We start from the raw sequence: 23219 nt of genomic DNA on the forward strand, positions 1-23219 counted from the left end.
CATACATCACTCCAAAGACGTACAGGTATGTAGGTTAATTGGCTGGGCAAATGTTTAATTTTTTTTGTCTCTAGTGGGTGTAGTGTGCGGGGATTGCTGGGCGGCGCGGACCTGGTGGGCCGAAGGGCCTGTTTCTGCGCTGTAACTCTAAATCTAAAAAATCTAAAAAAAATCATTCTTGTAAACCTCGTCTGAACCGTCTCCAATGCCATCACATCCTTCCTGAGATATGAGGCCCAAAACTGATCACAATACTCATCAGAACAGCTCCTGCCCCAATACTGGTGCCAATGTCCTACGAATTCAAATCCATTTCTCCCACACCAAACTTTGAGCCACACGTTCACCTCTTTAATCTTCTCGACCCTATGCCAATTTGCTCATGGCTCAGGTAGCAATCCAGAGGTTATTACCTTTTTGGTTCTGCTTTTTCAATGTAGTCCGTAGCTGCTGAAATTCCTTTAGCGGATTTTTTTCTTTGTTCTACCTATGTAATTGATACCCACATGGACCACAACGACTGGATTTTTCCCCTCCCACTCCAAGTTCCACTGTAGGTTAGATGAGATGTCCTGAAACCAGGAACCAGACAGGCAACACAGTCTTCAGGGCTCTTGACCCTCATGACAGAGTCTATTCGCCTCGTTATACTATCCCCAATGACAACTATGCATCTCTTCTCACTCCCCTCTTGAATCCCTGATCAACAGCCTTGGTTAAGTTGCTCGTCCTTCCGACAGCCCTCACGTTTGTATGTACGTGGAGCAAGAATGTCAAACCTGCTTGACAAGCTCAAAGGCTGAGCTTCCTCTAACACTGCATCTGCCGCTGTCCGCATTCCTACCTCACCTGCAGTCACACTCTCCTCCTTACCACAGACCACGTTGGAAGCATTTAATCTAATGGGTGTGACTGCCTCCAGAAACACAGCACCCTGGTAATTCTCCCCATCCCTGACGTGCCGCAGCGTTTGAAGTTCAGACTCCAGGTCGTCAACTTTGATCCGGAGTTCCTACATATTTCGGTTTAAGTGCAGTAATGACTGACATATTAATTTGATTAAAATGAATACTTAGCTAAATAGGATTTCTGATGAAAAGCCAATAATTATTTTACAGCATGTGCTAAAGTTATGCCAAATCTGCTTAATCATAAAGCAGTTTGGAAAATCAGCTGGTTGGTCAAACAGGTTCTGTCGGTATCACCTGTTGTGAATCATTCATCAGATGAAAGGAGATCGTTACTAAACAGGTTTTGTATGAAAATCAGAAGCTGAAAAGCAGAAATAAAAACAAAAGTGCTGGAAATAGTTCACATGTCGGTCAACATTCTGTAGAGAGAAGAACAGTGTTTAACATTTCCCATCAATGATCCTTCTCTGTTTCTCTCTCCGCAGAATGCTGCCTGACCCTTGAAGCATTTCCTGGAGTTTGTTTTTAATTCATAAGGGACTAAAGCTGTAACAGTGATAGAAATTTGTGGATTAACTAAGTAATTTCAAATCCAGTTGCCATTTCAAAAAGCACATTGTCTCTCAGACAAAAGCATTCAGTAGCCCTAATAGTGCAGTCCTGGTTACTATTATATTGGTTCCTAATGGATATCAACGTTATGCTACTGAGAAGGAAGATCCTGTTCTGACCCAGTCTGGCAGTTGCAAAACAGGAGTTTAGTTTATTGTCACGTGTGCCGAGGTATCGTGAAAAGCTTTTGTTGCCTGCTAACCAGTCAGCGGAAAGACAATATGATTACAATCGAGTCATCCACAGTGTACAGAAAATGACAAAGAGAATAACGTGAGTTACGTTTATTGCAAGATAAAGTCAGTAAAGTTCAATCAAAGACAGTCCAAGAGTCTCCAATGAGTTAGATAGTAGTTCAGGACTGCTGTGTTGGTAGCCTGATAATAGCAAGGAAGAAACTGTCCCTGAATCTGGAGATGCGTGTTTTCACACTTCTATATCTTTAGCCTGATGGGAGATGGGAACCATGTACTTTCTGGTAAGACATCGCAAAATGGAATAATGATATAGCTACTTTGCCTCTGACTCCCTCCATCAGGAATTCAAAGTGTACGATCCCCATGTCCAACACCAATTTTCAACTTCACAACCCTAATGTTGTAGTTCAATGTTGGGTATGACTGTAAAAAGTCTGAGCCAAATTTTGAAGAATAGAAGGGTAAAGAACACTCCAGCCTGCATGCCACTTTAACTGATATTCCAAAAGTCATTTTCTAGCTTAATCTGTAAAAGATTGGTTTCCTCGTTGCAGCGCAGATGTATATTAAAATCTTGTAACTAAACTATTGTATGCTGTCATCTAAAAGAAGAAGCAGATTAAAAGCAGAAAGTATGGGCACATTGCCACATATATTTAGATGGGATCTGAGATCCGGAGTTCATTTTGAATGGAATTTATAAGATTGGAGTTTAGGATTTAAGACCATAAAGGAAATTTCTAAAGTCTCAAACTGCAGATACAACAGATTATGTTATATTTTGTTCATATGCAGACACCAATTACTGGTTTACATAGTAAATGTACCCCCCAAACCTTTAGAAAAAAACTTTTAAAAACTAAGAACGTTTTTAGTAAAATAATGCAATATCAAGTTTAAAAGAAATCTAAATTATAAAAAGTGCAGGTTCATAAAGACCAATTTATTTTACTCTCTAATTTCTTCTTAGGCAGTCCCTTGGCACTTAGGATGATTCCTGAAGTGGACCTTGAAGCCACTTTGGGATGGACAGACTCTGCCACTGATAGGGCAGAGGGGTGTGTAGGTGGGTCAGCAGTTTGGGAGGTGGAACACTCCAACCATTTACACTGGATTTCTTGTGCAGTTTGATTTCAATGTTAGAAGTGTTGCCCAGGAGAGGATGCTAACATTGATTCACTTAGTGGATGTGAAGGAGATTGATGCAAAAGAACTTGGAGATGTAGAACAGTACAACACAGGAACAGGCCGTTCAGCCCACAATGTTTGTGCCGAACATGATGCCATGTTAAATTGATCTCATCTGCCTGTGCACGATCCATATCTGTCTATTTCCTGCACTTCCATGTGCCTATATAAAAACGTCTCATTTGCCTCCATCGTATTTGCTTCCACCACCATCCTTCGCAACATGTTCCAGGCCCTCATCACTCTGAGTGTTAAAACAAAGTTGGCCTGCACATCTCCTTTAAGCATTCCCCCTCTCTCCTTACAGCTGTGCCCTCTAGTGTGGACATTTCCACCCAGGGAAAAATAATCTGAATGTCTACCTTATCTATGCTTTTCATCATTTTACATACTTCTATCAAGTCTCCCTCAACCTCCAGAGTAAACCATACGTCTACCCGACCCCTCCTTGGAGCTGAAATCCAGCAATGATCATATTGAATGACGGTGCTGGCTCGAAGGGCTGAATGGTCTACTCCTGCACCTATTTTCTATGCTTCTATGTAATCCAGGCAGCATTCTGGTAAACCTTCCCTGCACCCTCTCCAAAGCCTCCACACCCTTCCTGTAATGAGGTGACTAGAGCTGCATGTAATTGCTACTACTGCGGCCTAATCAAAGTCTTATACAGCTGTATCATGACTTCCAGACTCTTATTCTCAATGCTCCTGGCAAAGATAGCAAGCATACTATACATCTTTACCATCCCATCTAGTGCTACCACCTTCAGTGAGCTATGAATGTAGTCTCCAACATCCTGCACATCAATGCTGTCATGGTCTTGCTCTTAACTGCAGGCTAAACTCCATCTACCATTTCACCACCCATTTCTGCAGCTGATCTATATCCTGCTGTACTCTGCTATGTATTCTGACAGGCTTCATCACTATCTGCAACTCCTCTAATTTTGGTGTTGTCAGCAAACATATTCATCAACCCTTCTACATTTATGTCCAAATTTGTTAAATATATCACAAACAGCAGAGGTCCCAGCACAGATCCCTACGGAACTCCACTGGTCTCAGATCTCCAGCCAGAATATCTTTCATCCACCACACCCCTCTGTCTTCTATGAATAGACCAGTTCGGAATCCATACAACAAAGTCACCATAAATCCCATGCATCTTATTCATCTGGACCAGCCTACCATGAGGGACTTTATCAAAACCCTTCCTAAAATCCATGTGTACAACATCCACCGCCGTACCTTCAATAACATCCTTCGTCACCTCCTCAAAACTCAATTGTTAATAAGGCATGAGGTGCCGCATACGAAGCCAAGCTGGCTATCCCAAATTAGCCCATTATCTTCCAATTGGGAATAAATACTCTTGAAGAATTCTCTCCAATAGTTTCCCTACCACTGATGTGAGGTTCACCAACCTTTAGTACCCTGGATTCTCTCTACTTTCTTTCCTAAACAGTGGAACAATATTGGCCACCAAGTCCTCTGGGTCTTTGCCTGCGGCTAGAGATGAAATAAGGATCCTCATCAAGGCCCTACACAATCTCCTCTCTCATCTCTCTAAATAACCTGGAGTAGAACCCATTAGGCACTGGGAATTAATCCACTTTCATGTTCTTCAAGAGCCTCAGCACCACCACCTTCTAAACTGCCAGAGCATATTTGTATTTTCTACCTGGTCCTCCAAATTCTTCTCAGTAAAAACAGATGCAAAGAACTCATTTAGCACCTCACCTACATTCTCCAAATCTAAGCATAGATACCCTTCTTTATCCTTGAACTGTGCCTACCTTCTCCCTGGTCACCCTCTTATTTTTGGCCATTCTAATCACCCGCTTGAGTTCTTTCCTGTTCACTTTATATTCCTCATAAGCTTTGTCTGATGGCACGTTCTGAAGCTTGACATATGCTTCCTTTTTCTTCGTGACCATGTTTACAACCTCCTTGGTCAACCACGGTTCTCTTACATTGCCATCATTAATCCCTCCTTTTTACTGGAACATGTTGATCATGCACTTTGATCAGCCAGTCTTTAAACAACTCCCACATGTCAACTGCGGACTTACCCAATAACTGCTTCCAATTTACCCCCCCAGCTCCTGCCCAATGACATTGTAATCTGCTCTATACCAATTAAGTACCTTCCCGCAACATCCAGACCTATCCATTTCAAAACAATCTTAATACTTTGATCACCATCCCCAAATTGTTCTACCAGAACACCAGTCATCTGGCCAGGCTCATTCCCCAATACAAGGTCCAGAATGGTCCCCCCTTGCGTGGACTATCCACTTACTGTTTATGGAAACCTCCTTGGATACATCTAATAAAGTCTACCCCATCTGATCCTCTTGAAATGAGTAGATCCCAGTCAATGTTGGGGAAGTTAGTTACGCACTACAACAACCCTGTGGTTCTTGCATCCTGTAATCTGTCTACATATCTAATCCTCTAACTCCCACTGGCCATATAATCTCATTAGAGTAATTGTTCCTTTATTATTTTTGAGTTGAACTCATAATGCACTGGCAGATGCACCGTCCAGTATGCCCTCTCTGAGTAAGGCTGTGACATTCTCCCTGATTAGTAAAGCAACTCCTCCACCTCCCTTATCTCTCTCTATCACGCCTGAAACATTGAAACCCTGGTACATTGAATTGCCAGTTGTGTCCATCTCGCAAACAAGCTCCCATGATGACCACAACATCCTAATTCCAAGCACTGATCCAGGCCCTAGGTTCATTGAAGGAAACACACTGTAGCCCTTCATTATCACCATAGTCATGAACCTCTGTCTGCCTGTCCTTCCTTCGAGAGTTACTCGTCATAACCTCCACTTTCTCATCAGGCCTTCCATTTGCTGACCTGCTGCTCTGGTTCCACCCCCCCTCCCCCCTATACTCCCCTGACATTCTAGGTCAAACCCACACAAAGAGCACGAGCAAACCTCCCTGAAAGGATGTTGGTGCCCCTCCAGTTCAGGTGCAGCCTTTCCTCGTACAGCTGACCTTTGCCCCAGAAGGGATCCGAATGGCCCAAAAATCTGAATCCCTGTCACCTGCACCAAAGGCAATGCATTTATCTGTCCACTCCTCCTAATGCTGTTCTCACTAACACATGCATCAGTAATAATCCAGAGATTACCAGCCTGCATTTTACCATTTTGCCTAACTCCCAATATTCACTCTGCAGAACCTTGTCCCTTTTCCCACCTATGTAATTTGTACAGACATTAACAACAACTTGTGGCTGCCCCATCTCCCCCTTAAGAATGCTCTATGGGCACTCCAAGACATCCCAGAGCTTGGCACCAGGGAAGCAACAGATCATCCCGGAGTCCTGTTTGATGCCTCAGAACCTCCTGTCTGTTCCCCTAACTAATGAATCTCCTCTCTCTTATCACTACTGCTCTGCCTGACTTCACCCGACCCCACTGTGTCTTTGAGGCAACCCTGGCCGTTGCTGCTGTCCCCTTAATGATCAACCCCTTAACAGGAACCAAAAGCCTATACCTACTTTGCAGGGAAATGGCCACAGGGGATTCCTGAACTCTCTGCCCACTTCCTTTTCTGGTGGCCACCCATTTATTCCCTGCCTACGACTTAAGTGTGACCTCCTCTCTATAACCTATCTATGACTTGCTCACTTTCCCAGACAAGCCTGAGGTAGTTCAACTGCAGCTTCAGTCCCTAATGCCATCTTTTGGGAGCTGTACATGGACGCACCTCCTGCGGATGTAGTCCTCGGGTACATTGAGCGTCTTCCCGAGTTCCCACATCCCACAAGCTGAGCACTCCACTGCACTAGCCTCCATCTCTTATACACCAAGACCATATCATATCATATATATACAGCCGGAAACAGGCCTTTTCGGCCCTCCAAGTCCGTGCCGCCCAGCGATCCCCGTACATTAACACTATCCTACACCCACTAGGGACAATTTTTACATTTACCCAGCCAATTAACCTACATACCTCTACGTCTTTGGAGTGTGGGAGGAAACCGAAGATCTCGGAGAAAACCCACGCAGGTCACGGGGAGAACGTACAAACTCCTTACAGTGCAGCACCCGTAGTTAGGATCGAACCTGAGTCTCCGGCGCTGCATTCGCTGTAAAGCAGCAACTCTACCGCTGCGCTACCGTGCCGCCCAAGTTGCACGCCCAAGACCAAGTTGCGCTCCAAAGCAAAAAATGTCAAAGAAGTGACAGACCAAACCCTTATTATGCCGTCACCCTGGCTGAAGCCTGCTCTTGCCAAAGCCTCTTGAGCCCAAACCTCAATGTCCCATTCTCATTCTGGCTGCTGTCACTATGTCTGCTCCACTTCAGCTGACCTTCATTTTACTAGCAGCTGTTAATTAGCCAATTATCTGAGCTGCAAGACTTGCCTTTTAAATTATTTCCATTATCACAACTGTGAAACTTGCCTTTTAAATTATTTCCATTATCACAACTGTGAGACTTGCCTTTTAAATTATTTCCATTATCACAACTGTGAGACTTGCCTTTTTAAATTCTTCCTGCTCCCACTGCAAATCAATAAGGAATAAGTATGTGCAAGAAACGAGGGAAAACACCACCATTTTTCTTGGAAATAATAACCAGAAGATGACTACTTTGAAACTGCAGCACTTTTTCAAATCTATGGTGAGTTGACTGCCTGGAAGTTTGGGTGCAAGTTTGTATAGCGGGGCTTAAACCCACTACCTTTTGACTTAATGTAAAAGCTCTACCAATCAAGCCACATTTTCGGCATCTGTAGTCTGAGACTAGAAAAGGAAACTTACTCCGGTAGACGACGAGCTTTGTGCTATGTATTTAATATTATTAAAAATCTGTGTGTTAAGTAGGAACCATCAGTGTAATTAAGACAGGGTTGCTTGAGGGCCAAATTATTGGGGTCTTGTGATCCAATGGGTCTTTGTTAGGATTTGGGCACTGCTGCTTTGCGACTGCAACACTTCCTCAATATTGCGGTTCATTTAACCGCCTGGAATTTTGTTTTTTTAGAGTTGAACTTAAACGTGCAACTTTCTGACTTGATTAAAAAATACTACCACCTAAGCCACACTATAGGTATTCGTAAGCAGAATCAACTTCTGCTCTCCAGTGTCAAAGGAGAGTTTTGGACATGTTGGACCACAACTATTTCCACATTTCACATTTCAAAATCCATTCTTTAAAAAAAAAATGTTTGCTACATAGAAGCACACGACCTTCCAGGTAGTTTTATTCCTGGCTCACTGCAGAATTATAAGCAATATACCACGATAAGCAATATTACCATGGCTCTGTGATGTGCCGTCCAAATAGCCCGAGAGAGGCCTTTGCCTTGGTGTGATCCTTGACTTTTTCGTAATTTTGTCGGTTAAGGAAACGATAATGTGAAGTCCCATCTACCTGCATTTGTCCATATCCCTCTAAACCTGTCCTATCCAATTTTAATTCATTAAATTATCTGTAACAGAAACAAACTTGCATCCATAACTATGAACATAAAACTAACCTTTTGTGACTCCAGACCCATGGGATTGTGGTGGATTCTTAAGTGCCTTCTGAAATGGCCTAACAAGCTACTATATATCAAACTATGATAAATCTCAATTAATGCAAAACAGATGGACCACTTGGCACAACCGAGGCAACAGATTTGGCAAAGAAGCATACATTCCAGTTAATTCTGCCAAGTTCTTCTCAGCAGCTCTGCCTCATAGCACCAGAGACTCAAGTTTGATACTGACCTTGGGTGTTGTCTGTGTGGAGTTTGCACATTCTCCCTGTGACCACCTGGGTTTCTTCCAGGTGCTCCCATATCCCAAAGACTTGCAGGTCAACCTTTCCCTCTAACCCTATTCAATTCTCTAATCCAGGCAGCATTCTATTAAACCTCCTCTGCACCCTCTCTAAAACCTCCACATCTTTCCTCTAATGGGGCCACCAGAAGTACAACGCAATACTCCAAATGCGGCCAAACCAAAGTCTTAAAGAGCTGCATCATGACTTCCTGACTTTTATATTCAATGCCCCTGGCAATGAAGGTAAGCATACCATATGGCTTCTTAATCAATCTACTGGTGCTTCCACCTTAAACATTTGGCCAGGTACGTTGATAGAATAGGTTTAGAAGGATATGGGGCAAACACAGGCAGTTGGGACTAGTGAGGGTGGGGGATGTTGGTCGGCATGGGTAGATTGGCCTGAAGGTTCTGTTTCCATGCTGAATAACTATGATCTTCTGTGAGCTATGAACCTGGACTCCAAGATCCCTCTGCATATCAACGCTTTTAAAGGCCCTGCCATTAACTGTATATTGCTATGTCCCTTATTCTCTTAGTATACCGCAATTTCATTCCAAAATAAACTGAACATTCAGAGCATCTGGGCTAATGATTCACAACCCTATTAGCAAAGGTTTTTCCCTTTATTATCAGAAATGTATGACCTTTTGTTCTGGCAAAACAATCCTTGTTTTCGTTCATGGACTGAAATCCCTCAGCACCCTCTGGCCTCACTCCCTATTCTAACTTTTAAAAACAAGTTGATTTAGTTTTAGTTTTAGAGGTACAGCGAGGAAACAGGCCCTTTGGCCCAGCGAGTCTGTGTGGACCAACGATCACTACAGCGAGTCTGCGTAGACCAACGATCACTAGTTATCCCAGTTTTACATCCTACAGACAATCTACAGAAAAGAACTAAGCTACAAACCTTGACTTGGATGAAGGGATTAAAAGTACCATTAGCAAATTTGCAGATGATAGAAAGCTGGGTGGTAGTGTAAACTGTGAGGAAGTTGCTATGAGGTTGCAGGGTGACTTGGACAGGTTGTGTGAGTGGGCGGATGCATGGCAGATGCAGTTTAATGTGGATAAGTGTGAGGTTATCCACTTTGGTGGTAAGAATAGGAAGGCAGAGTATTATCTGAATGGTGTCAAGTTAGGAACAGGGGATGTACAACGAGATCTGGGTGTCCTAGTGCATCAGTCACTGAAAGGAAGCATGCAGGTACAGCAGGCAGTGAAGGAAGCCAATGGAATGTTGGCCTTCATAACAAGAGGAGTTGAGTATAGGAGCAGAGGTCCTTCTGCAGTTGTACAGGGCCCTAGTGAGACCGCACCTGGAGTACTGCGTGCAGTTTTGGTCTCCAAATTTGAGGAAGGATATTCTTGCTATTGAGGGCGTGCAGCGAAGGTTTACTAGGTTAATTCCCAGAATGGCGGGACTATCATATGTTGAAAGACTGGAGCGACTAGGCTTGTATACACTGGAATTTAGAAGGATGAGAGGAGATCTTATCGAAACGTATAAGATTATTAAGGGATTGGACACGTTAGAGGCAGGAAACATGTTCCCAATGTTGGGGGAGACCAGAACAAGGGGCCACAGTTTAAGAATAAGGGGTAGGCCATTTAGAACTGAGATGAGGAACAACTTTTTCAGTCAGAGAGTTGTAAATCTGTGGAATTCTCTGCCTCAGAAGGCAGTGGAGGCCAATTCGCTGAATGCATTCAAGAGGGAGCTGGATAGAGCTCTTAAGGATAGCGGAGTCAGGGGGTATGGGGAGAAAGCAGAAACGGGGTACTGATTGAGAATGATCAGCCATGATCACATTGAATGCGGTGCTGGCTGGAAGGGCCGAATGGCCTCCTCCTGCACCTATTGTCTATTGTCTAAACCTGCATGCCTTTGGAATGTGGTAGGAAAACATAGCACCCGGAGAAAGCATATGCAGTCTCAGAGAGAACGTATAAACTCCATACAGTCAGGATCAAACCCAGGTCTCTGTTGCTGTAAGGCAGCAACACTACCATTGTGCCACTGTGCTACCCCTTCAAACTGTTGGATACTTCAAACTAATGGCAACTACTGGAAACCAAATCCTTGTAAATAGATTAACGGCAATGTTCCAATTAGTTTATTCAAATGAAAAGTAAATTGAAATTTGCCTCAGCAGTTTATGATTTTGTCTTAACTGTATTCTCTGAAATATCATCACATGGTTCAGTTACAGCACTAATACTGAATGTAATATGTTTATGGGGTTTAACCACATTTTTATCTTTAATTTCATATGTACGAGTTAAGATAATGGAATAGAAAATAATTTGTTCCAAGGAACTAGGTGAAGTATTTGTGCTGAGTACTCTGCATTCAGTTGGTGATCATTGTGTTGATCACTGTAGTAAAGAATATACAATACTCACCAATTAATGTCTGGTCTCCAAAGCCTGCAATCACGGAATTGCACTTGTGCACTGAATCCTTCAGACCTGTGATTTCATGACCGTATGTCACTAGCGTTCCATTAATTTGGTCTAAGTAACTCCACAGATCACCAGCGTGATTATCCAAAGCATCCTTAATAAAATCCAGACTGGTTGTTACTGCATTTAGTCTACTGCACGCACTCTCCATTTCAGCTACTCGCCTGTCAACCTGTAACACTTCCTTCTGGATGTCCTGAGCATTGTGCTTGCAGTTGTGGAGGTCGGACATGATCCTGTGGTTAATTCGCTGCAGATCTCCTTTGAGTTCATGGACACGTTTGCCGTTAAACATAAGCTGGGAACCTTGGCTATTCAATACCTGTTGCATCAGATGAACTTCATCTACCATTTTGCGTTCATGCTCATCCCAGGTTGAGTTAACATTTGCAAAATCCTCAGCATATCTGCTGACAGCCTCTTTGATCCCTTTTAGTGTTCTGTTAACAGAGCTGATGTTGATTTTCAGTAACGTAATTTCTCCATGCACTCCAATGGATTCTTCTTCTTCTTTAATTCTTCTTTGTATTTCAAACATGGAATGGTTGAGTTTATTGAGTAGGCCAGAGTTCTTTTCTAGCTGGGTCACAATATCTTGGCAGTTTTTCTGGCAGTCATCAATGTCTGTTCTGAGAATGTCAATATGACCACCAACTGAGATACAATCTGTGGTACACAGATTTTCCAGGGCAATAAGCCTCGCCTCCAATTTATCCAAATCAAGGTACGTTTGCTTTTTAAGAGAGGCAACTTCTATTTCCAGCATTGGGATGACCTCCCCCTCCAGGTTTGCAGGTGTGGTTACGTTACTTAACTCTTCAATGATAATTGTAACCTGACCCTCGATTTCCTTTAGCTTATCATGCAGTTGAATTTTCATGCCATCTAATTCGACTCCAAAATGTCCTTTTATGTTGTTCTCAACAGTCAAACAATTTTCTTCTATACTCCGCTCAGTTGCATTGATTTTAGCCTCAATGTAATCTAACCTGCTGTCATAAATATTTTCTACATTAATTGTAGAAAACTGTGGGAGTTCATTTTCAAATCGAGTTGTTAGTGAACTTTGATAGTTTGAGATTTCATGTAGGTTCTGATCCAGGGTATTGATTTTTTCCATCAAATAGTTAACTGTGTCACAACAATTTTCAGTTACAGGTAATCCATCAATTTGAGTCTGTAAATTATTAATCTCCCTTTTTAGGTCCAATTCTTTCCCGTCTATCATTTCCTGAAACCTTTGGTTTATGCCTTTCTGTTCATCACATTGCTGTTGGACCAACTTTACCTTGTAATCACAGACAGATTGTACATCTGTAAATTTGTTTTCAAAGCCATCTAATAGATCTGCTCTGAACTTGGTGAGTTTGGTATCTATGTAAGTATCAATGAAATCCACAGTTTCTATAGGTGAAGAGGGTCTATTAGCCTCCAGTAGTTGCCTGAGTTGCCCATCATGGCCAATCACCATCCCATGAACTTCATCAAGCAAGTCACTCTTTGTTTTCAATACATCTTTAACCTCCGTCACCTTGGCTACCAAGTCTCCCATTGCTGGTGGATATGTTGGGTCTCCTTTACCCAGGCTTTCTAGGCCATCAGTTATATATCCAAAGCCTACGGCGGCATCGGGGTATTTAAGATTATTCAGCAGAGAAACAATCATTTTGTTGGTGTCCTCCTGAATTGATAGCCTGAGGCTATCACTTATTCCACTAACCATTGTTTGGAGTTTCTCAAATGACTGTGAAAACCGTCGCATTTCATCTTCTAAACGGTCAACCCGTTCCCCGTATATATCCGGAGCTTTAGGGCCTACAAAGGACAAATATTACAAAATTAATAGAGTACACAAATTGGGGTGAAAGTGATGAAACAAATGTGCCTCAATTTAATGTTTATTCTCCATAAAGTTGTTAATAGAAGGACTTAATGTAAAGGCTGATTCTTCAAATAGACACACACAAAGAACTCTTGATTATAAGAAGTTCAATTTCCATGGGCTTGAACTATGATGGGCAACTCAGGCAACTATGATTAGCTGCTGGAAACAAGATGCTGGTTTCAATAAAAATTACCCCGCTGATACCCCGCTGGAGTAAATCAGCGGGTCAGGCAACATCTCTGGTGAACATTTCTTTCCGTGCTATATGACTCTATGACTAACATGGATAGGTGATGTTTCCTCCCCCGCCTCCCCCCCCCCCCCCCCCTCAGCTGGAGCAAGGATTATTGCACACTCTCTCCATTTCAGCTAATCGCCTTTGAACCTGTAACCCTTCTGGATGTCCTGAGCATCCCACCAGCTCTTTACCAAAGAAGGGCTCGCTGGTGCACATTGCAAGTTGGGAGTGGGGTCGGAAGCCGGGCCTCGAAAGAGAATATCATTTTTGCATTGTAAAATTAGAATTAGAAATTAGAATTTTAAAATCTGATTGTTAGAAGATGGAAATTAAACCATGGAACTGGGGAATTTGTATATGGAATTCCAAGACAGATTCTCCAGTAAAGTCCTAATGGTGATCAGCCTTCTCACCAATGATTATATCGAGTCAATCCTTTAAGTGCCTTATGTGCATTCTTAATACTTCAGTAATTGTGAGATTTCTCACATTGCTGGCATAACTAAATAGTGAAAATATTTTCGATGAAAGTTGAAGGAATTGGAACTAAGAGGCTGAAGTCACAGTTTATCAATGGTACAAAATGGGTGGCTGTAAATTGGCAGTCTTTTTATGTATAACCCTTTTTCCCCAAGCCAAAGAGGAGATGGGGTGATACTGGGAGAAATGGATGTGCACTGAGTTTGGGGTAATGCTGGCAAGAGAGGAGGGAAAAGAAGGACCAGTGACCTAAAGTTTGAGAGTTCAATATTCATACCATTGGTTTGTAAGCTACCCAAGTGGAATATGAGGCACTGTTCCTTCAGTGTGCATGTGGCCTGACTCTGGCATTGGAGGGGCCCCAGGACAGAAAGGTTGGTACGGAAATGAAGATTGGAATTAAAATGGTGGACTGAGTGCAAGTGTTCAGCGAATCGATCACCTGGTCCAGCCGATATAAAGGAGGCCACATCATGATCACCGAATGCGGTAGATGAGGTTAGAGGAGATGCACGTGAACCTCTGTCTCACCAAAAAGCGTTGTTCTGGTCCCTGGATGGATGTGAGAGAGGAGATGTAGGGACAGTTGTTCCATTTCCTGTGGCTACAGGGGAAAATATCTGTGGATGGGACATTTTGGGAGTGGTCTCGACAGAAAGGGATGTAGACAAGATTATATGACTGGTGGTGGGATCACGTGGAATCGAACACCATATCTTCCCATTCCCACTCAGGTTGAAGAAGGATCCCAACCCAAAAGGTCACCTATCCATGTCCTCCAGAGATGGTGTCTGACCTGCTGATTTTCTCCAGCACTTTGTGTTTTATTCAGTTTATTATCCCAGTTGCCATTCTGAGAATCAAACACATCTCTGGATCAAATAACCCAGAATAATGGATACTAGTACAGTAACCTAACCACGATATTTTTACAACCCTTCGCTATATCGAGTAATAGCAGAATAGTCCAGGTTTTGTGGCCCCAAGGTTTTATTATTGCAGATTTCCTTAAAATGTAATTCTGTCGAATTCCCTGAAATTGCATAAAAGTATTGGCTTATTAAGGCAGGCTTGCAATTTTTAGTGCAAAAGGTTGAGTTGGTGGTTGTGACTTGGAGACATCTTTATACTTTGTCTTAGCTTCCTCTGTTTGGTGTACATGATGAGTAAACCCTCCTCTGAAACTCCTGTTACTCATTAACATTGTTCTGCCTATTATCTGTAGGTTTGAAGAATTTTGCAGTTAAACTAGGTTATAAATTTGTGGTGACCAACAGGAGATACTAATGACATTTTTCTTTCTGTTTCACGATAACTTTAATTCTATTTATCAGTATTAAGAACGCTTACTGTGCTTTTGAATGCATTCCACTGCAGCAGGACAAATGTAACAGAAACTGAAAGGTTGTGTGACAGGTTTCACAGCCAGTTTAGCCTACGTCTTAAGATCTTGGTCTGCTCAAGTTAAGAGCAGGTTTATCAGCCATAAAAGCATTTCAGCTCCCATAAATTTTGCTATATTCAGAAAATGCAGGCCAGTAAATATTCTTAAATATGGCGATTATTGTCTCAAATGTACAACAAGATTATGTGATTAGAAACTTCATTTTTCAGCAATAAAGACAAAAATCCTAACAAACACAGCATAAGTTTTGCATTCTGGTTATGGCCAGTTTTTTTTCTTGTTTTACTGAATGTTTTATACTTCAGTGTGGAATCAGGGTCTTCAGACAACCAGGCCTCCATCGACCAGCGATCACCTTGTTTGTGCACTAGCACTATCCTACACACTAGTGACAATTTACAGAAGCCAATTAATCTACAAATCTGTACGTCTTTGGAGTGTGGAGGAAACCGCAGCACCTGGAAAAACCCCCATGTGGTCACAGGAAGAACGTACAAACTCCATGCAGACAGCACCCGTGGTCAGGATCAAATCCGGGTCTCTGGAGCAGTAAGGCAGGAACTCTCCCACTGCATTGCCCACACTGTTTTCTCTGTTTCCAAATAAATTCTCTTAATTTACTTCTAAATAAATTCACAGCGAATGTTATGCCGGTTTTAATATTCGTTTTGGCTGAATTTCTTATTATAACCTTGTTGAAAATTTGAAGTCAATGTTTAAATGAAAGTTCCGATTAATTAGGTAATTTGTCATAAAAACAGAAAATGCTGGAAATGCTGAGGTCAGGCAGAATCTATGAAAGAGGGAGTGGTTAACCTCTCAGGGCCAGGATTTTCATTGGTTCTGATGAAGGGTCCTAGTCCTGAAACAGTTTCTCTTTCCACACCTGGTCCATTGACTGTTTCCAGCATATCCTGGTTTTATCCCTATTTTACAGCATCTGCAGTTTGTTGATTTTGCAGATCATTTGTCTGCTTGCTTAGCATTCCTTGATGTCTTGATTCTAGATATTGTTGCCTGACAACAACAATAAAAGGATTTTTATTGGAAGGAGTCCTTTCCTGACCCAATGAGTTACTCCAGCATTTTATCTATCTTTGGTGTAAACCAGCATCTGCAGTTCCTTCTTACACATTCTTAAACAATAAAAGGATCATTTTACTCCATCAAGATTCAAATGAACAAAAGATACACAAATAGAAATAGAATAACCAGCTTTAACCAGACTAGATTGTTTGGACATTCCTGAACTAAAAAAATTGTTACTTCATTAGTTTACAAGTTTAAAAGAATGTTACAAATGAATAAAAAATGGTTATTTCGTAGTAAGATTAGCCTTTGAGTTTCTTGTTGGTTTCAGACCCCAAGTGCATTTTTGTAAAACACATCATCTATAGTTAAAAAGAGGACAACTGTTGTTGATGACATTAATGCTTACCATAATAACCTTTCCTCGGTCCTGGGTGTGATGGCCCAAGTTCAGGATGTCCTATATGACCTTCCTGGCAAGCTTCACCAGAATACCCTGGGCAACATCTCCATTCCAATTCTGTAATGGTCTTGTATCCAATTTTATATTTAGGTTTTAGAAAGGTCCGGTACCTGTGTAAATAAATTATTGTTTTTTGTCATCGATAAAATGTATTACAACTGGGCAGTTGAAATTCTAATCAACTATGTAATCAACACTGTAGCAGCACTCTGTCATGACATGGAACCGTAGGCAAAAGCAGCACCGTTCCGATTTCTTCATTTAATGGTTTATTGCTCACTTCTTAATCAGTACAATGTACAGTGTCCTCCATAATGTTTTGGACAAAGACCCATCATTTATTTATTTGCCTCTGTACTCCACATTTGAGATTTGTAATAGTAAAAATCACATGTGGTTAAAGTGAACATTATCAGATTTTAATGTTTGTAAGTCGTGTGTGGGAAGGAAACCCTCCCCTCCTCCCCATCTCAGGGCACCATAATGTTTGGGACACAGCAATGTCATGTAAATGAAAACAGTCAGGTTTAGGATTTTTTTTGCATATCCTTTGCATGCAATGACTGCTTGAAGTCTGCGATTCATGGACATCACCAGTTGCTGGGTGTCTTCTCTGGTGATGCTCTGTCAGGCCTGTAGTTCAGCTATATTTAGCTTATGCTTGTTTTGGGGGTTAGTCCCCTTCAGTTTTCTCTTCAGCATATAAAAGGCATGCTCAATTGGGTTCAGATCGGGTGATTGAATTGGCTACTCAAGAATTGACTATTTTTTAGCTGAAAAACTCCTTTGTTGCTTTAGCAGTATGTTTGGGATCATTGTCTTGCTGTAGAATGAACCACTAGCCAATGTGTTTTGAGGCATTTGTTTGAACTTGAGCAGATAGGATGATAGAATACACTTCAGAATTCATTATGCTACTACCATCAGCAGTTGTATCATCAATGACGATAAGTGAGCCAGTATCTTCAGCAGCCATACATGCCCAGGCCATAGCACCCCCACCACCGTATTTCACAGATGAGGTAGAATGCTTTGGATCTTGGGCAGTTCCTTCTCTCCTCTATACTTTGCTCTTGCCATCACTCTGATATAAGTTAATCTTCATCTCATCTGTCCACAAGATCTTTTTCCATAACTGTGGTTGCTTTTTTAAGTACTTCTTGGCAAAGTGTAACCTGGCCATCCTATTTTTGCAGCTAACCAATGGTTTGCATCTTGCAGTGTAGCCTCTGTATTTCTGTTCATGAAGTCTTCTGCAGACAGTGGCCATTAACAAATCCACACCTGATTCTTGAAGAGTGATTCTGATCTGTCGGACAGGTGTTTGGGGATTTTTCTTTATTACAGAAAGAGAATTCTTCTGTCATCAGCTGTAGAGGTCTTCCTTGGCCTGCCAGTCCCTTTGCGATTAGTATGTTCACCAGTGCTCTCTTTCTTCTTAATGATGTTCCAAACAGTTGATTTTGGTAAGCCTAAGGTGTGGCTGATGTCTCTAACAGTTTTGTTCTTGTTTCTCAGTCTCATAATGGCTTCTTTGACTTTCATTGGCACAACTTTGGTCCTCGTGTTGATAAACAGCAATACAAGTTTCGAAAGGTGATGGAAAGCCTGGAGGAAAGACTGGGTGCTGAGAGCTCTCTTATACCTGCATTGTGGAGGCAATTAAATACACCTGTGCAATTCCAAACACCTGTGAAGCCATGTGTCCCAAACATTATGGTGCCCTGAAATGGGGGGGACTATGTATAACACAGCTGCAATTTCTACATGGTGAAACCAAAATGTATAAAAATACCCTTTAATAAGATCTGACAATGTGCATTTTAACCACATGTGATTTTTTCTATTACAAATCTCAAATTGTGGAGTACAGAGGCAAATAAATAAACGATGGGTCTTTGTTCCAAACATTATGGAGGGTGTTGTATTTGTGGCATGTTAAGGGTACAGATATGCAAACTGTCATCATCATACTTATACATTTCCAGATCCTTCAGATTGGTGGAAATTCGGTTAAAAAGATGATTTTTTTTTCTTTTCTTGACAGTTTGGAGCCAAATTGAATATGATCCCAAATATTCAGAAATACGTTCTTTAATACAATCAGCTTCAATCTGAGCACAGATAGAGTGGAATGAATTAATTTTATTTTTGGGTTTCCCTTTTGCCGTTTCCAAAATTAGCCCCCCATCATCGATGGGAAAACAAAGCACTTTATTTGGAAATGCATGAATATCTTGGGCTTTAGAATCCTTCGTCAACTTTGAATACAACTATTGTTATTAAATCTAAATTTAAGGTTAATTGTGAAATTGATTACAGCACCTGATTTATGTTCAAAGTCGCTTAGCTTTCTCAGTTGTCTAAAAATAGCTGGTCAAATTAAGCAATGAGTTTTTCCATTCAAATTAGACATATACTGTGGTTACTGCAGGACACACAAGGGGGGACATATGAGAGCCAGGTTATGTTGCTCAATCAGTCCAACCCTTACTTTCCATGGTGTTTATAACTGAATACTCTATATTTAACAAAAATCAAATTGCATTATTTTACCAATAACCCAATGCTTAATGTGGTATTTATAAAATGCATGTTTGTAGTTGTATTGTCAATGCCTCAGCTATGCTTTTGGAATCCCTCTATTACAATGTTGAATTATTCTCATGACACAGAAGGTGGTCATTTTGGCCCATTGAGTCTGTACAAATTCAGAAAGCAATTCCTAATCCCACTAATTTTCCCTGTAACATATTCTTCCCATCACTACCCCCAGATTCTACCACTTGCCTACATACAAGGAGCTATTTATAATTGGTAATAAATACCAATTTGCAAATACCCAGAGGAAACATACATTTAATGTTCAAGACTATCAGGCATGCTTTGTTTGTTCATTAGATTTTGTCAGAAATGCCTTAAATTCAAAAATGTTTTGTACAAACTTCTGCTACAGCAGATGTAACATCTGCAGCCCAGATTGGACTTCTTGCTGCTGCCCTTCATTTAAGGGGTTCAAGGTAGCATCTGTGTGTTTGGAAGATGATGTTTATAGTAACAGAACTTGGCCAAAACAGTGACTTAATGTGAAACATTTTCACAAATACACATTTATTTCAAATTTTTCAACTGCTTTGCTCATGGTGCCAATCTTTAAGGTGTCCAGCACACGACTGAACTGGAAATAGCCTTTGACAAAAATGCTAAGGCACCACTGTGCAAACAGAATCATTGTAGCAACTGTCTGTATTAAATCAAATTTATAAACAAAAACAAAATTTCCCTTTTGCATCAAATTGTAGATCAGTGAATCTTACTGCCTGTTGGAAAGCAATTTGGCCCTTCATGTCTTGGCCAGCTCTTTAATAGAGCTATTCGATTAATCTCACTCTCTACCCATTCTCCAAGCTTTTCAATACTTTTACTTTACTTTTCAAGTATACATTTAATTGAAAACTAATACTGAATCAGCTTCTCACCACCTTTGAGGTAATGTTGGTCCCAGAATGCAACAAAAGTTGCATTAAAGCTTCCAACAGCAAACCTGTGATTTTCTTGTCAGTTATCTTAAATCAGTTTCTGATCCACCCAGTAGTACAACATATTACTCTATGAAAACTTATCACAATTGTCAAACATTTTTGAAGCATTCCCTTAAACGTCTCTGTTCGTAAAAATAACTTTAAAAATCTTTATGGTCTCTCTCTCATACATACACCATTAAAAACAATTCAAAATTGCCGTGACTAATTTCTTGTACTTAAAATGATTGCATGACAAAATACGCTAGTTATTTTTTCAAGATCAGTCTCGACCGCAGTCTTTGTTCAATTCAATCTGCAAGACGCTGCAAATTGATCTCAATGCAATTTTAACACGCTAATGGCGGCAGTAAATCACATTAATGTCACGAAAGCCATCAAAAGACGATGAAACACGTTATCTGTGGCGAATGGGTATTGTGCTTATTATACCTATTCAGGGACGTCCGCTGATTGTTGCCCACCAGAGGGCGCAAAAGCACCAGAATTCATAAGCTTCCACTCCCTCAAAGATAAATGATCGTGTGTGCAGTGCAAGGAAGGCACTGGAGAAACCCTCCCTTCAAAATCTCAACCCCTTTATTCAGCGTAAATTATTACTCCAAGTTTGCGCACCAGTGCATAAAAACACTGCCGCTGTTTGACCACAGTTCAATTGACTAGTGCCCATAGTCCTAAATAACTAATATTACGCGAGAAGCTAAATGCATAGTCAGGTCAACCCACTACAATTAAGCACTCCACGACAGTGCAAATTTTGTGCATAGTAAACAAAGTTGGTATTGCTTGCTAAGTATGAAGTCCAGTTATGAGTTTGGATTTTAAGCCAGTTAAACATCAATCAACATCCACTTTCCCCCACTGCTCAAACGCTATTGTTTTGGTTCGGATTAAAACATGTCCCTTAAAAACCTGACGGATGGAGGGAGGCTGCCATCAATCCAAACCTGCAGAGTACACTCCGCCGTGACAGGATCTCTACAAATCTATTGTGTTCAGGGCACCACTAGACTGGAAACTGTCACGCGGTGGACTTGCGAATTCGCAGGCAGTTTCCTCTCGGCTTTGCTCAATGTTGTTCGGTCCTGTGCAACGCTGGGGGACTTACATTACCACTCCTGGGCACTTGATTTGACCCCAAGCACACTGATGATATTCGGCTTTCACAAAGGTATCTGTGCCGTCCAGCATCGTACAAGTGATATTCCTCTTCACAACGTAGGCACAATAATTCCTGCAGAAAAAAAACAAATCACGCGTTTATACATTTCCTTACAATGTTCACATAACACAAACAATATGAGCTTACTTTCTCGAGAAAATGGTGCAAAGGGATCGATTTTATTTTGGAAAGCAAGAACTTAGATTGAAAAAGAAAAATGTAGAAAATAATCGTGGACATGTCTGAGTTTGCGTCCCACTTGAGTTCGCGTTTAGTTTTGCAAAGTTCGCGTCCATTATACGCCACAGCAGACAGGCTGAGGGTTGAAACGGCGAGGGGTTTAACAAGTATTTTATCTTTCAGCAAAGTAGAAGGAACTCACTTCTGCCGGCCAGTGCTCCGCCCTGCTCCCTTCAGACTGGGACTTGTCCCTGAGGTGAAGAGGTTATAGCGGTACGGAACGTAGAAATTACCCTTGGCGTCGAGGAATGTGAGAAGGGTCAACGCCACAAGGCAGGAGAGAATCAGAGAAGGAGACGCCAATGCGCTTTTTAACATCGTGACAGCCTTTTAATATCCAGGTGAAACGGCGCCGTCCCTTCTTCACTTGTGCAGAACTCGTCGGCCGCCTGAGACTCGGAGCAAGTGAGCATCGGCTGAGAAACAACGAGGAATTCAGCGGCACGGTGAAGCGACAGACAGCTCACACACCGGGTCAGAGCCTGGACACGGGAGGTTGCTGAGCATGGGGCGATTGATGAGCCATTAGCTCTGGCCCTGAGTCTATATTGCCGCCAGCGCTCGCCCACCTCCACAACTTAGCGGACTCGTGCGAGTGGGCGTTTCATTGACATTAGAGCAGTCGTAACCCTCGCCACCCCCACCCCCCCCCTCTCTCTCCACCAGCACTACCAATGAGGGTGCAGTAACCTCTTCCCTCCTCCCCCCCCCTCCAACATAGACACAGGCACCGGTCGCCAGCAACGCGCACTACCGTTCGGACACACGCCAACCTTTTCATCTTTCGTTCCAAACCCAGTCCCCGGTTTTAAAGTGAAATTGCTTCTCCACCCCCCCCCCCCCCCCCCCCCCCCCACTCCTCACTCCTCAAACGAAAGACCCCCTGATGCAAGTCTGCAGTGCTGCATATGATGTTTCTCATTCAGTCATTGATTATAAGACGCACGGGCAATCTTACAGGTCGTAATGGAATCCATTCCTTTAGTGACAGAGTGAAAGGTTTTTTATAAAAGATCAGCCACTTGCCCGGCAGCAGCAGAAACGTATTAAGTTGTTCGGAAATATTTGTTTTAACAAGCGATTTGCGTGTTGTCAGATAACTGTGTGTGTTTTATTTGGGTTGAAGGGTTTCTAATATCATTGGCTGCAGGTTTTTTGAGGAAGAAAATCTAATCCAAGAAAATCTTATCTAAGAAAAACGGGAAGATAATTTGTACCCAGGTTGTGAATTTATATATGTAACTGTCAGAGGTGGCGGTGGAAGCAGGAATGTGAAACTGCGGGGAAGTGGGGGAGAGGGCTGCTTTGGTTCTGATATCAACCCCCAAGCAGCAGAAACGGACTGGTCACTGTCTCTCCACCCCAGCTGTTGCTGGGTCGCAGGGGAAAGGGGTTACACTCGTTGTTCGAAGGAATACAGTACTACGTTAATCAACATCTCCACGGCCAAGTGGACACATTGCCAGAATAATAATTGATATAAAATGAACTCTGGAATCTACTTTCGTATGGAGATTCTGCCATTCACTGCAGAGGAAGTGGGCGGAATAGTCATACAGTCCGAAAACAAGCCCCTCGGCCCAAAGTGATTGATAATCCA

At 42.0% G+C, this 23219-nt stretch overlaps 1 protein-coding gene across 1 annotated transcript in view; it reads right to left on the reverse strand.

Moving 5' to 3' along the window:
* The window catches only part of LOC144604668 (EMILIN-3-like), a 33905-nt gene extending 11738 nt beyond the window's left edge, over positions 1-22167 (reverse strand). The window contains 5 exon segments of the mRNA XM_078419310.1: positions 11116-12990; positions 16622-16785; positions 21326-21451; positions 21853-21972; positions 21974-22167. Coding sequence (XP_078275436.1) covers positions 11116-12990; positions 16622-16785; positions 21326-21451; positions 21853-21972; positions 21974-22032 — 2344 coding nt within the window. The 5' untranslated portion in view covers positions 22033-22167.
* Positions 22168-23219: the final 1052 nt, after the last annotated feature.

Source organism: Rhinoraja longicauda, chromosome 22 (genome assembly GCF_053455715.1).
Source record: "Rhinoraja longicauda isolate Sanriku21f chromosome 22, sRhiLon1.1, whole genome shotgun sequence".
NCBI classification, from domain to species: Eukaryota; Metazoa; Chordata; class Chondrichthyes; order Rajiformes; family Arhynchobatidae; genus Rhinoraja; species Rhinoraja longicauda.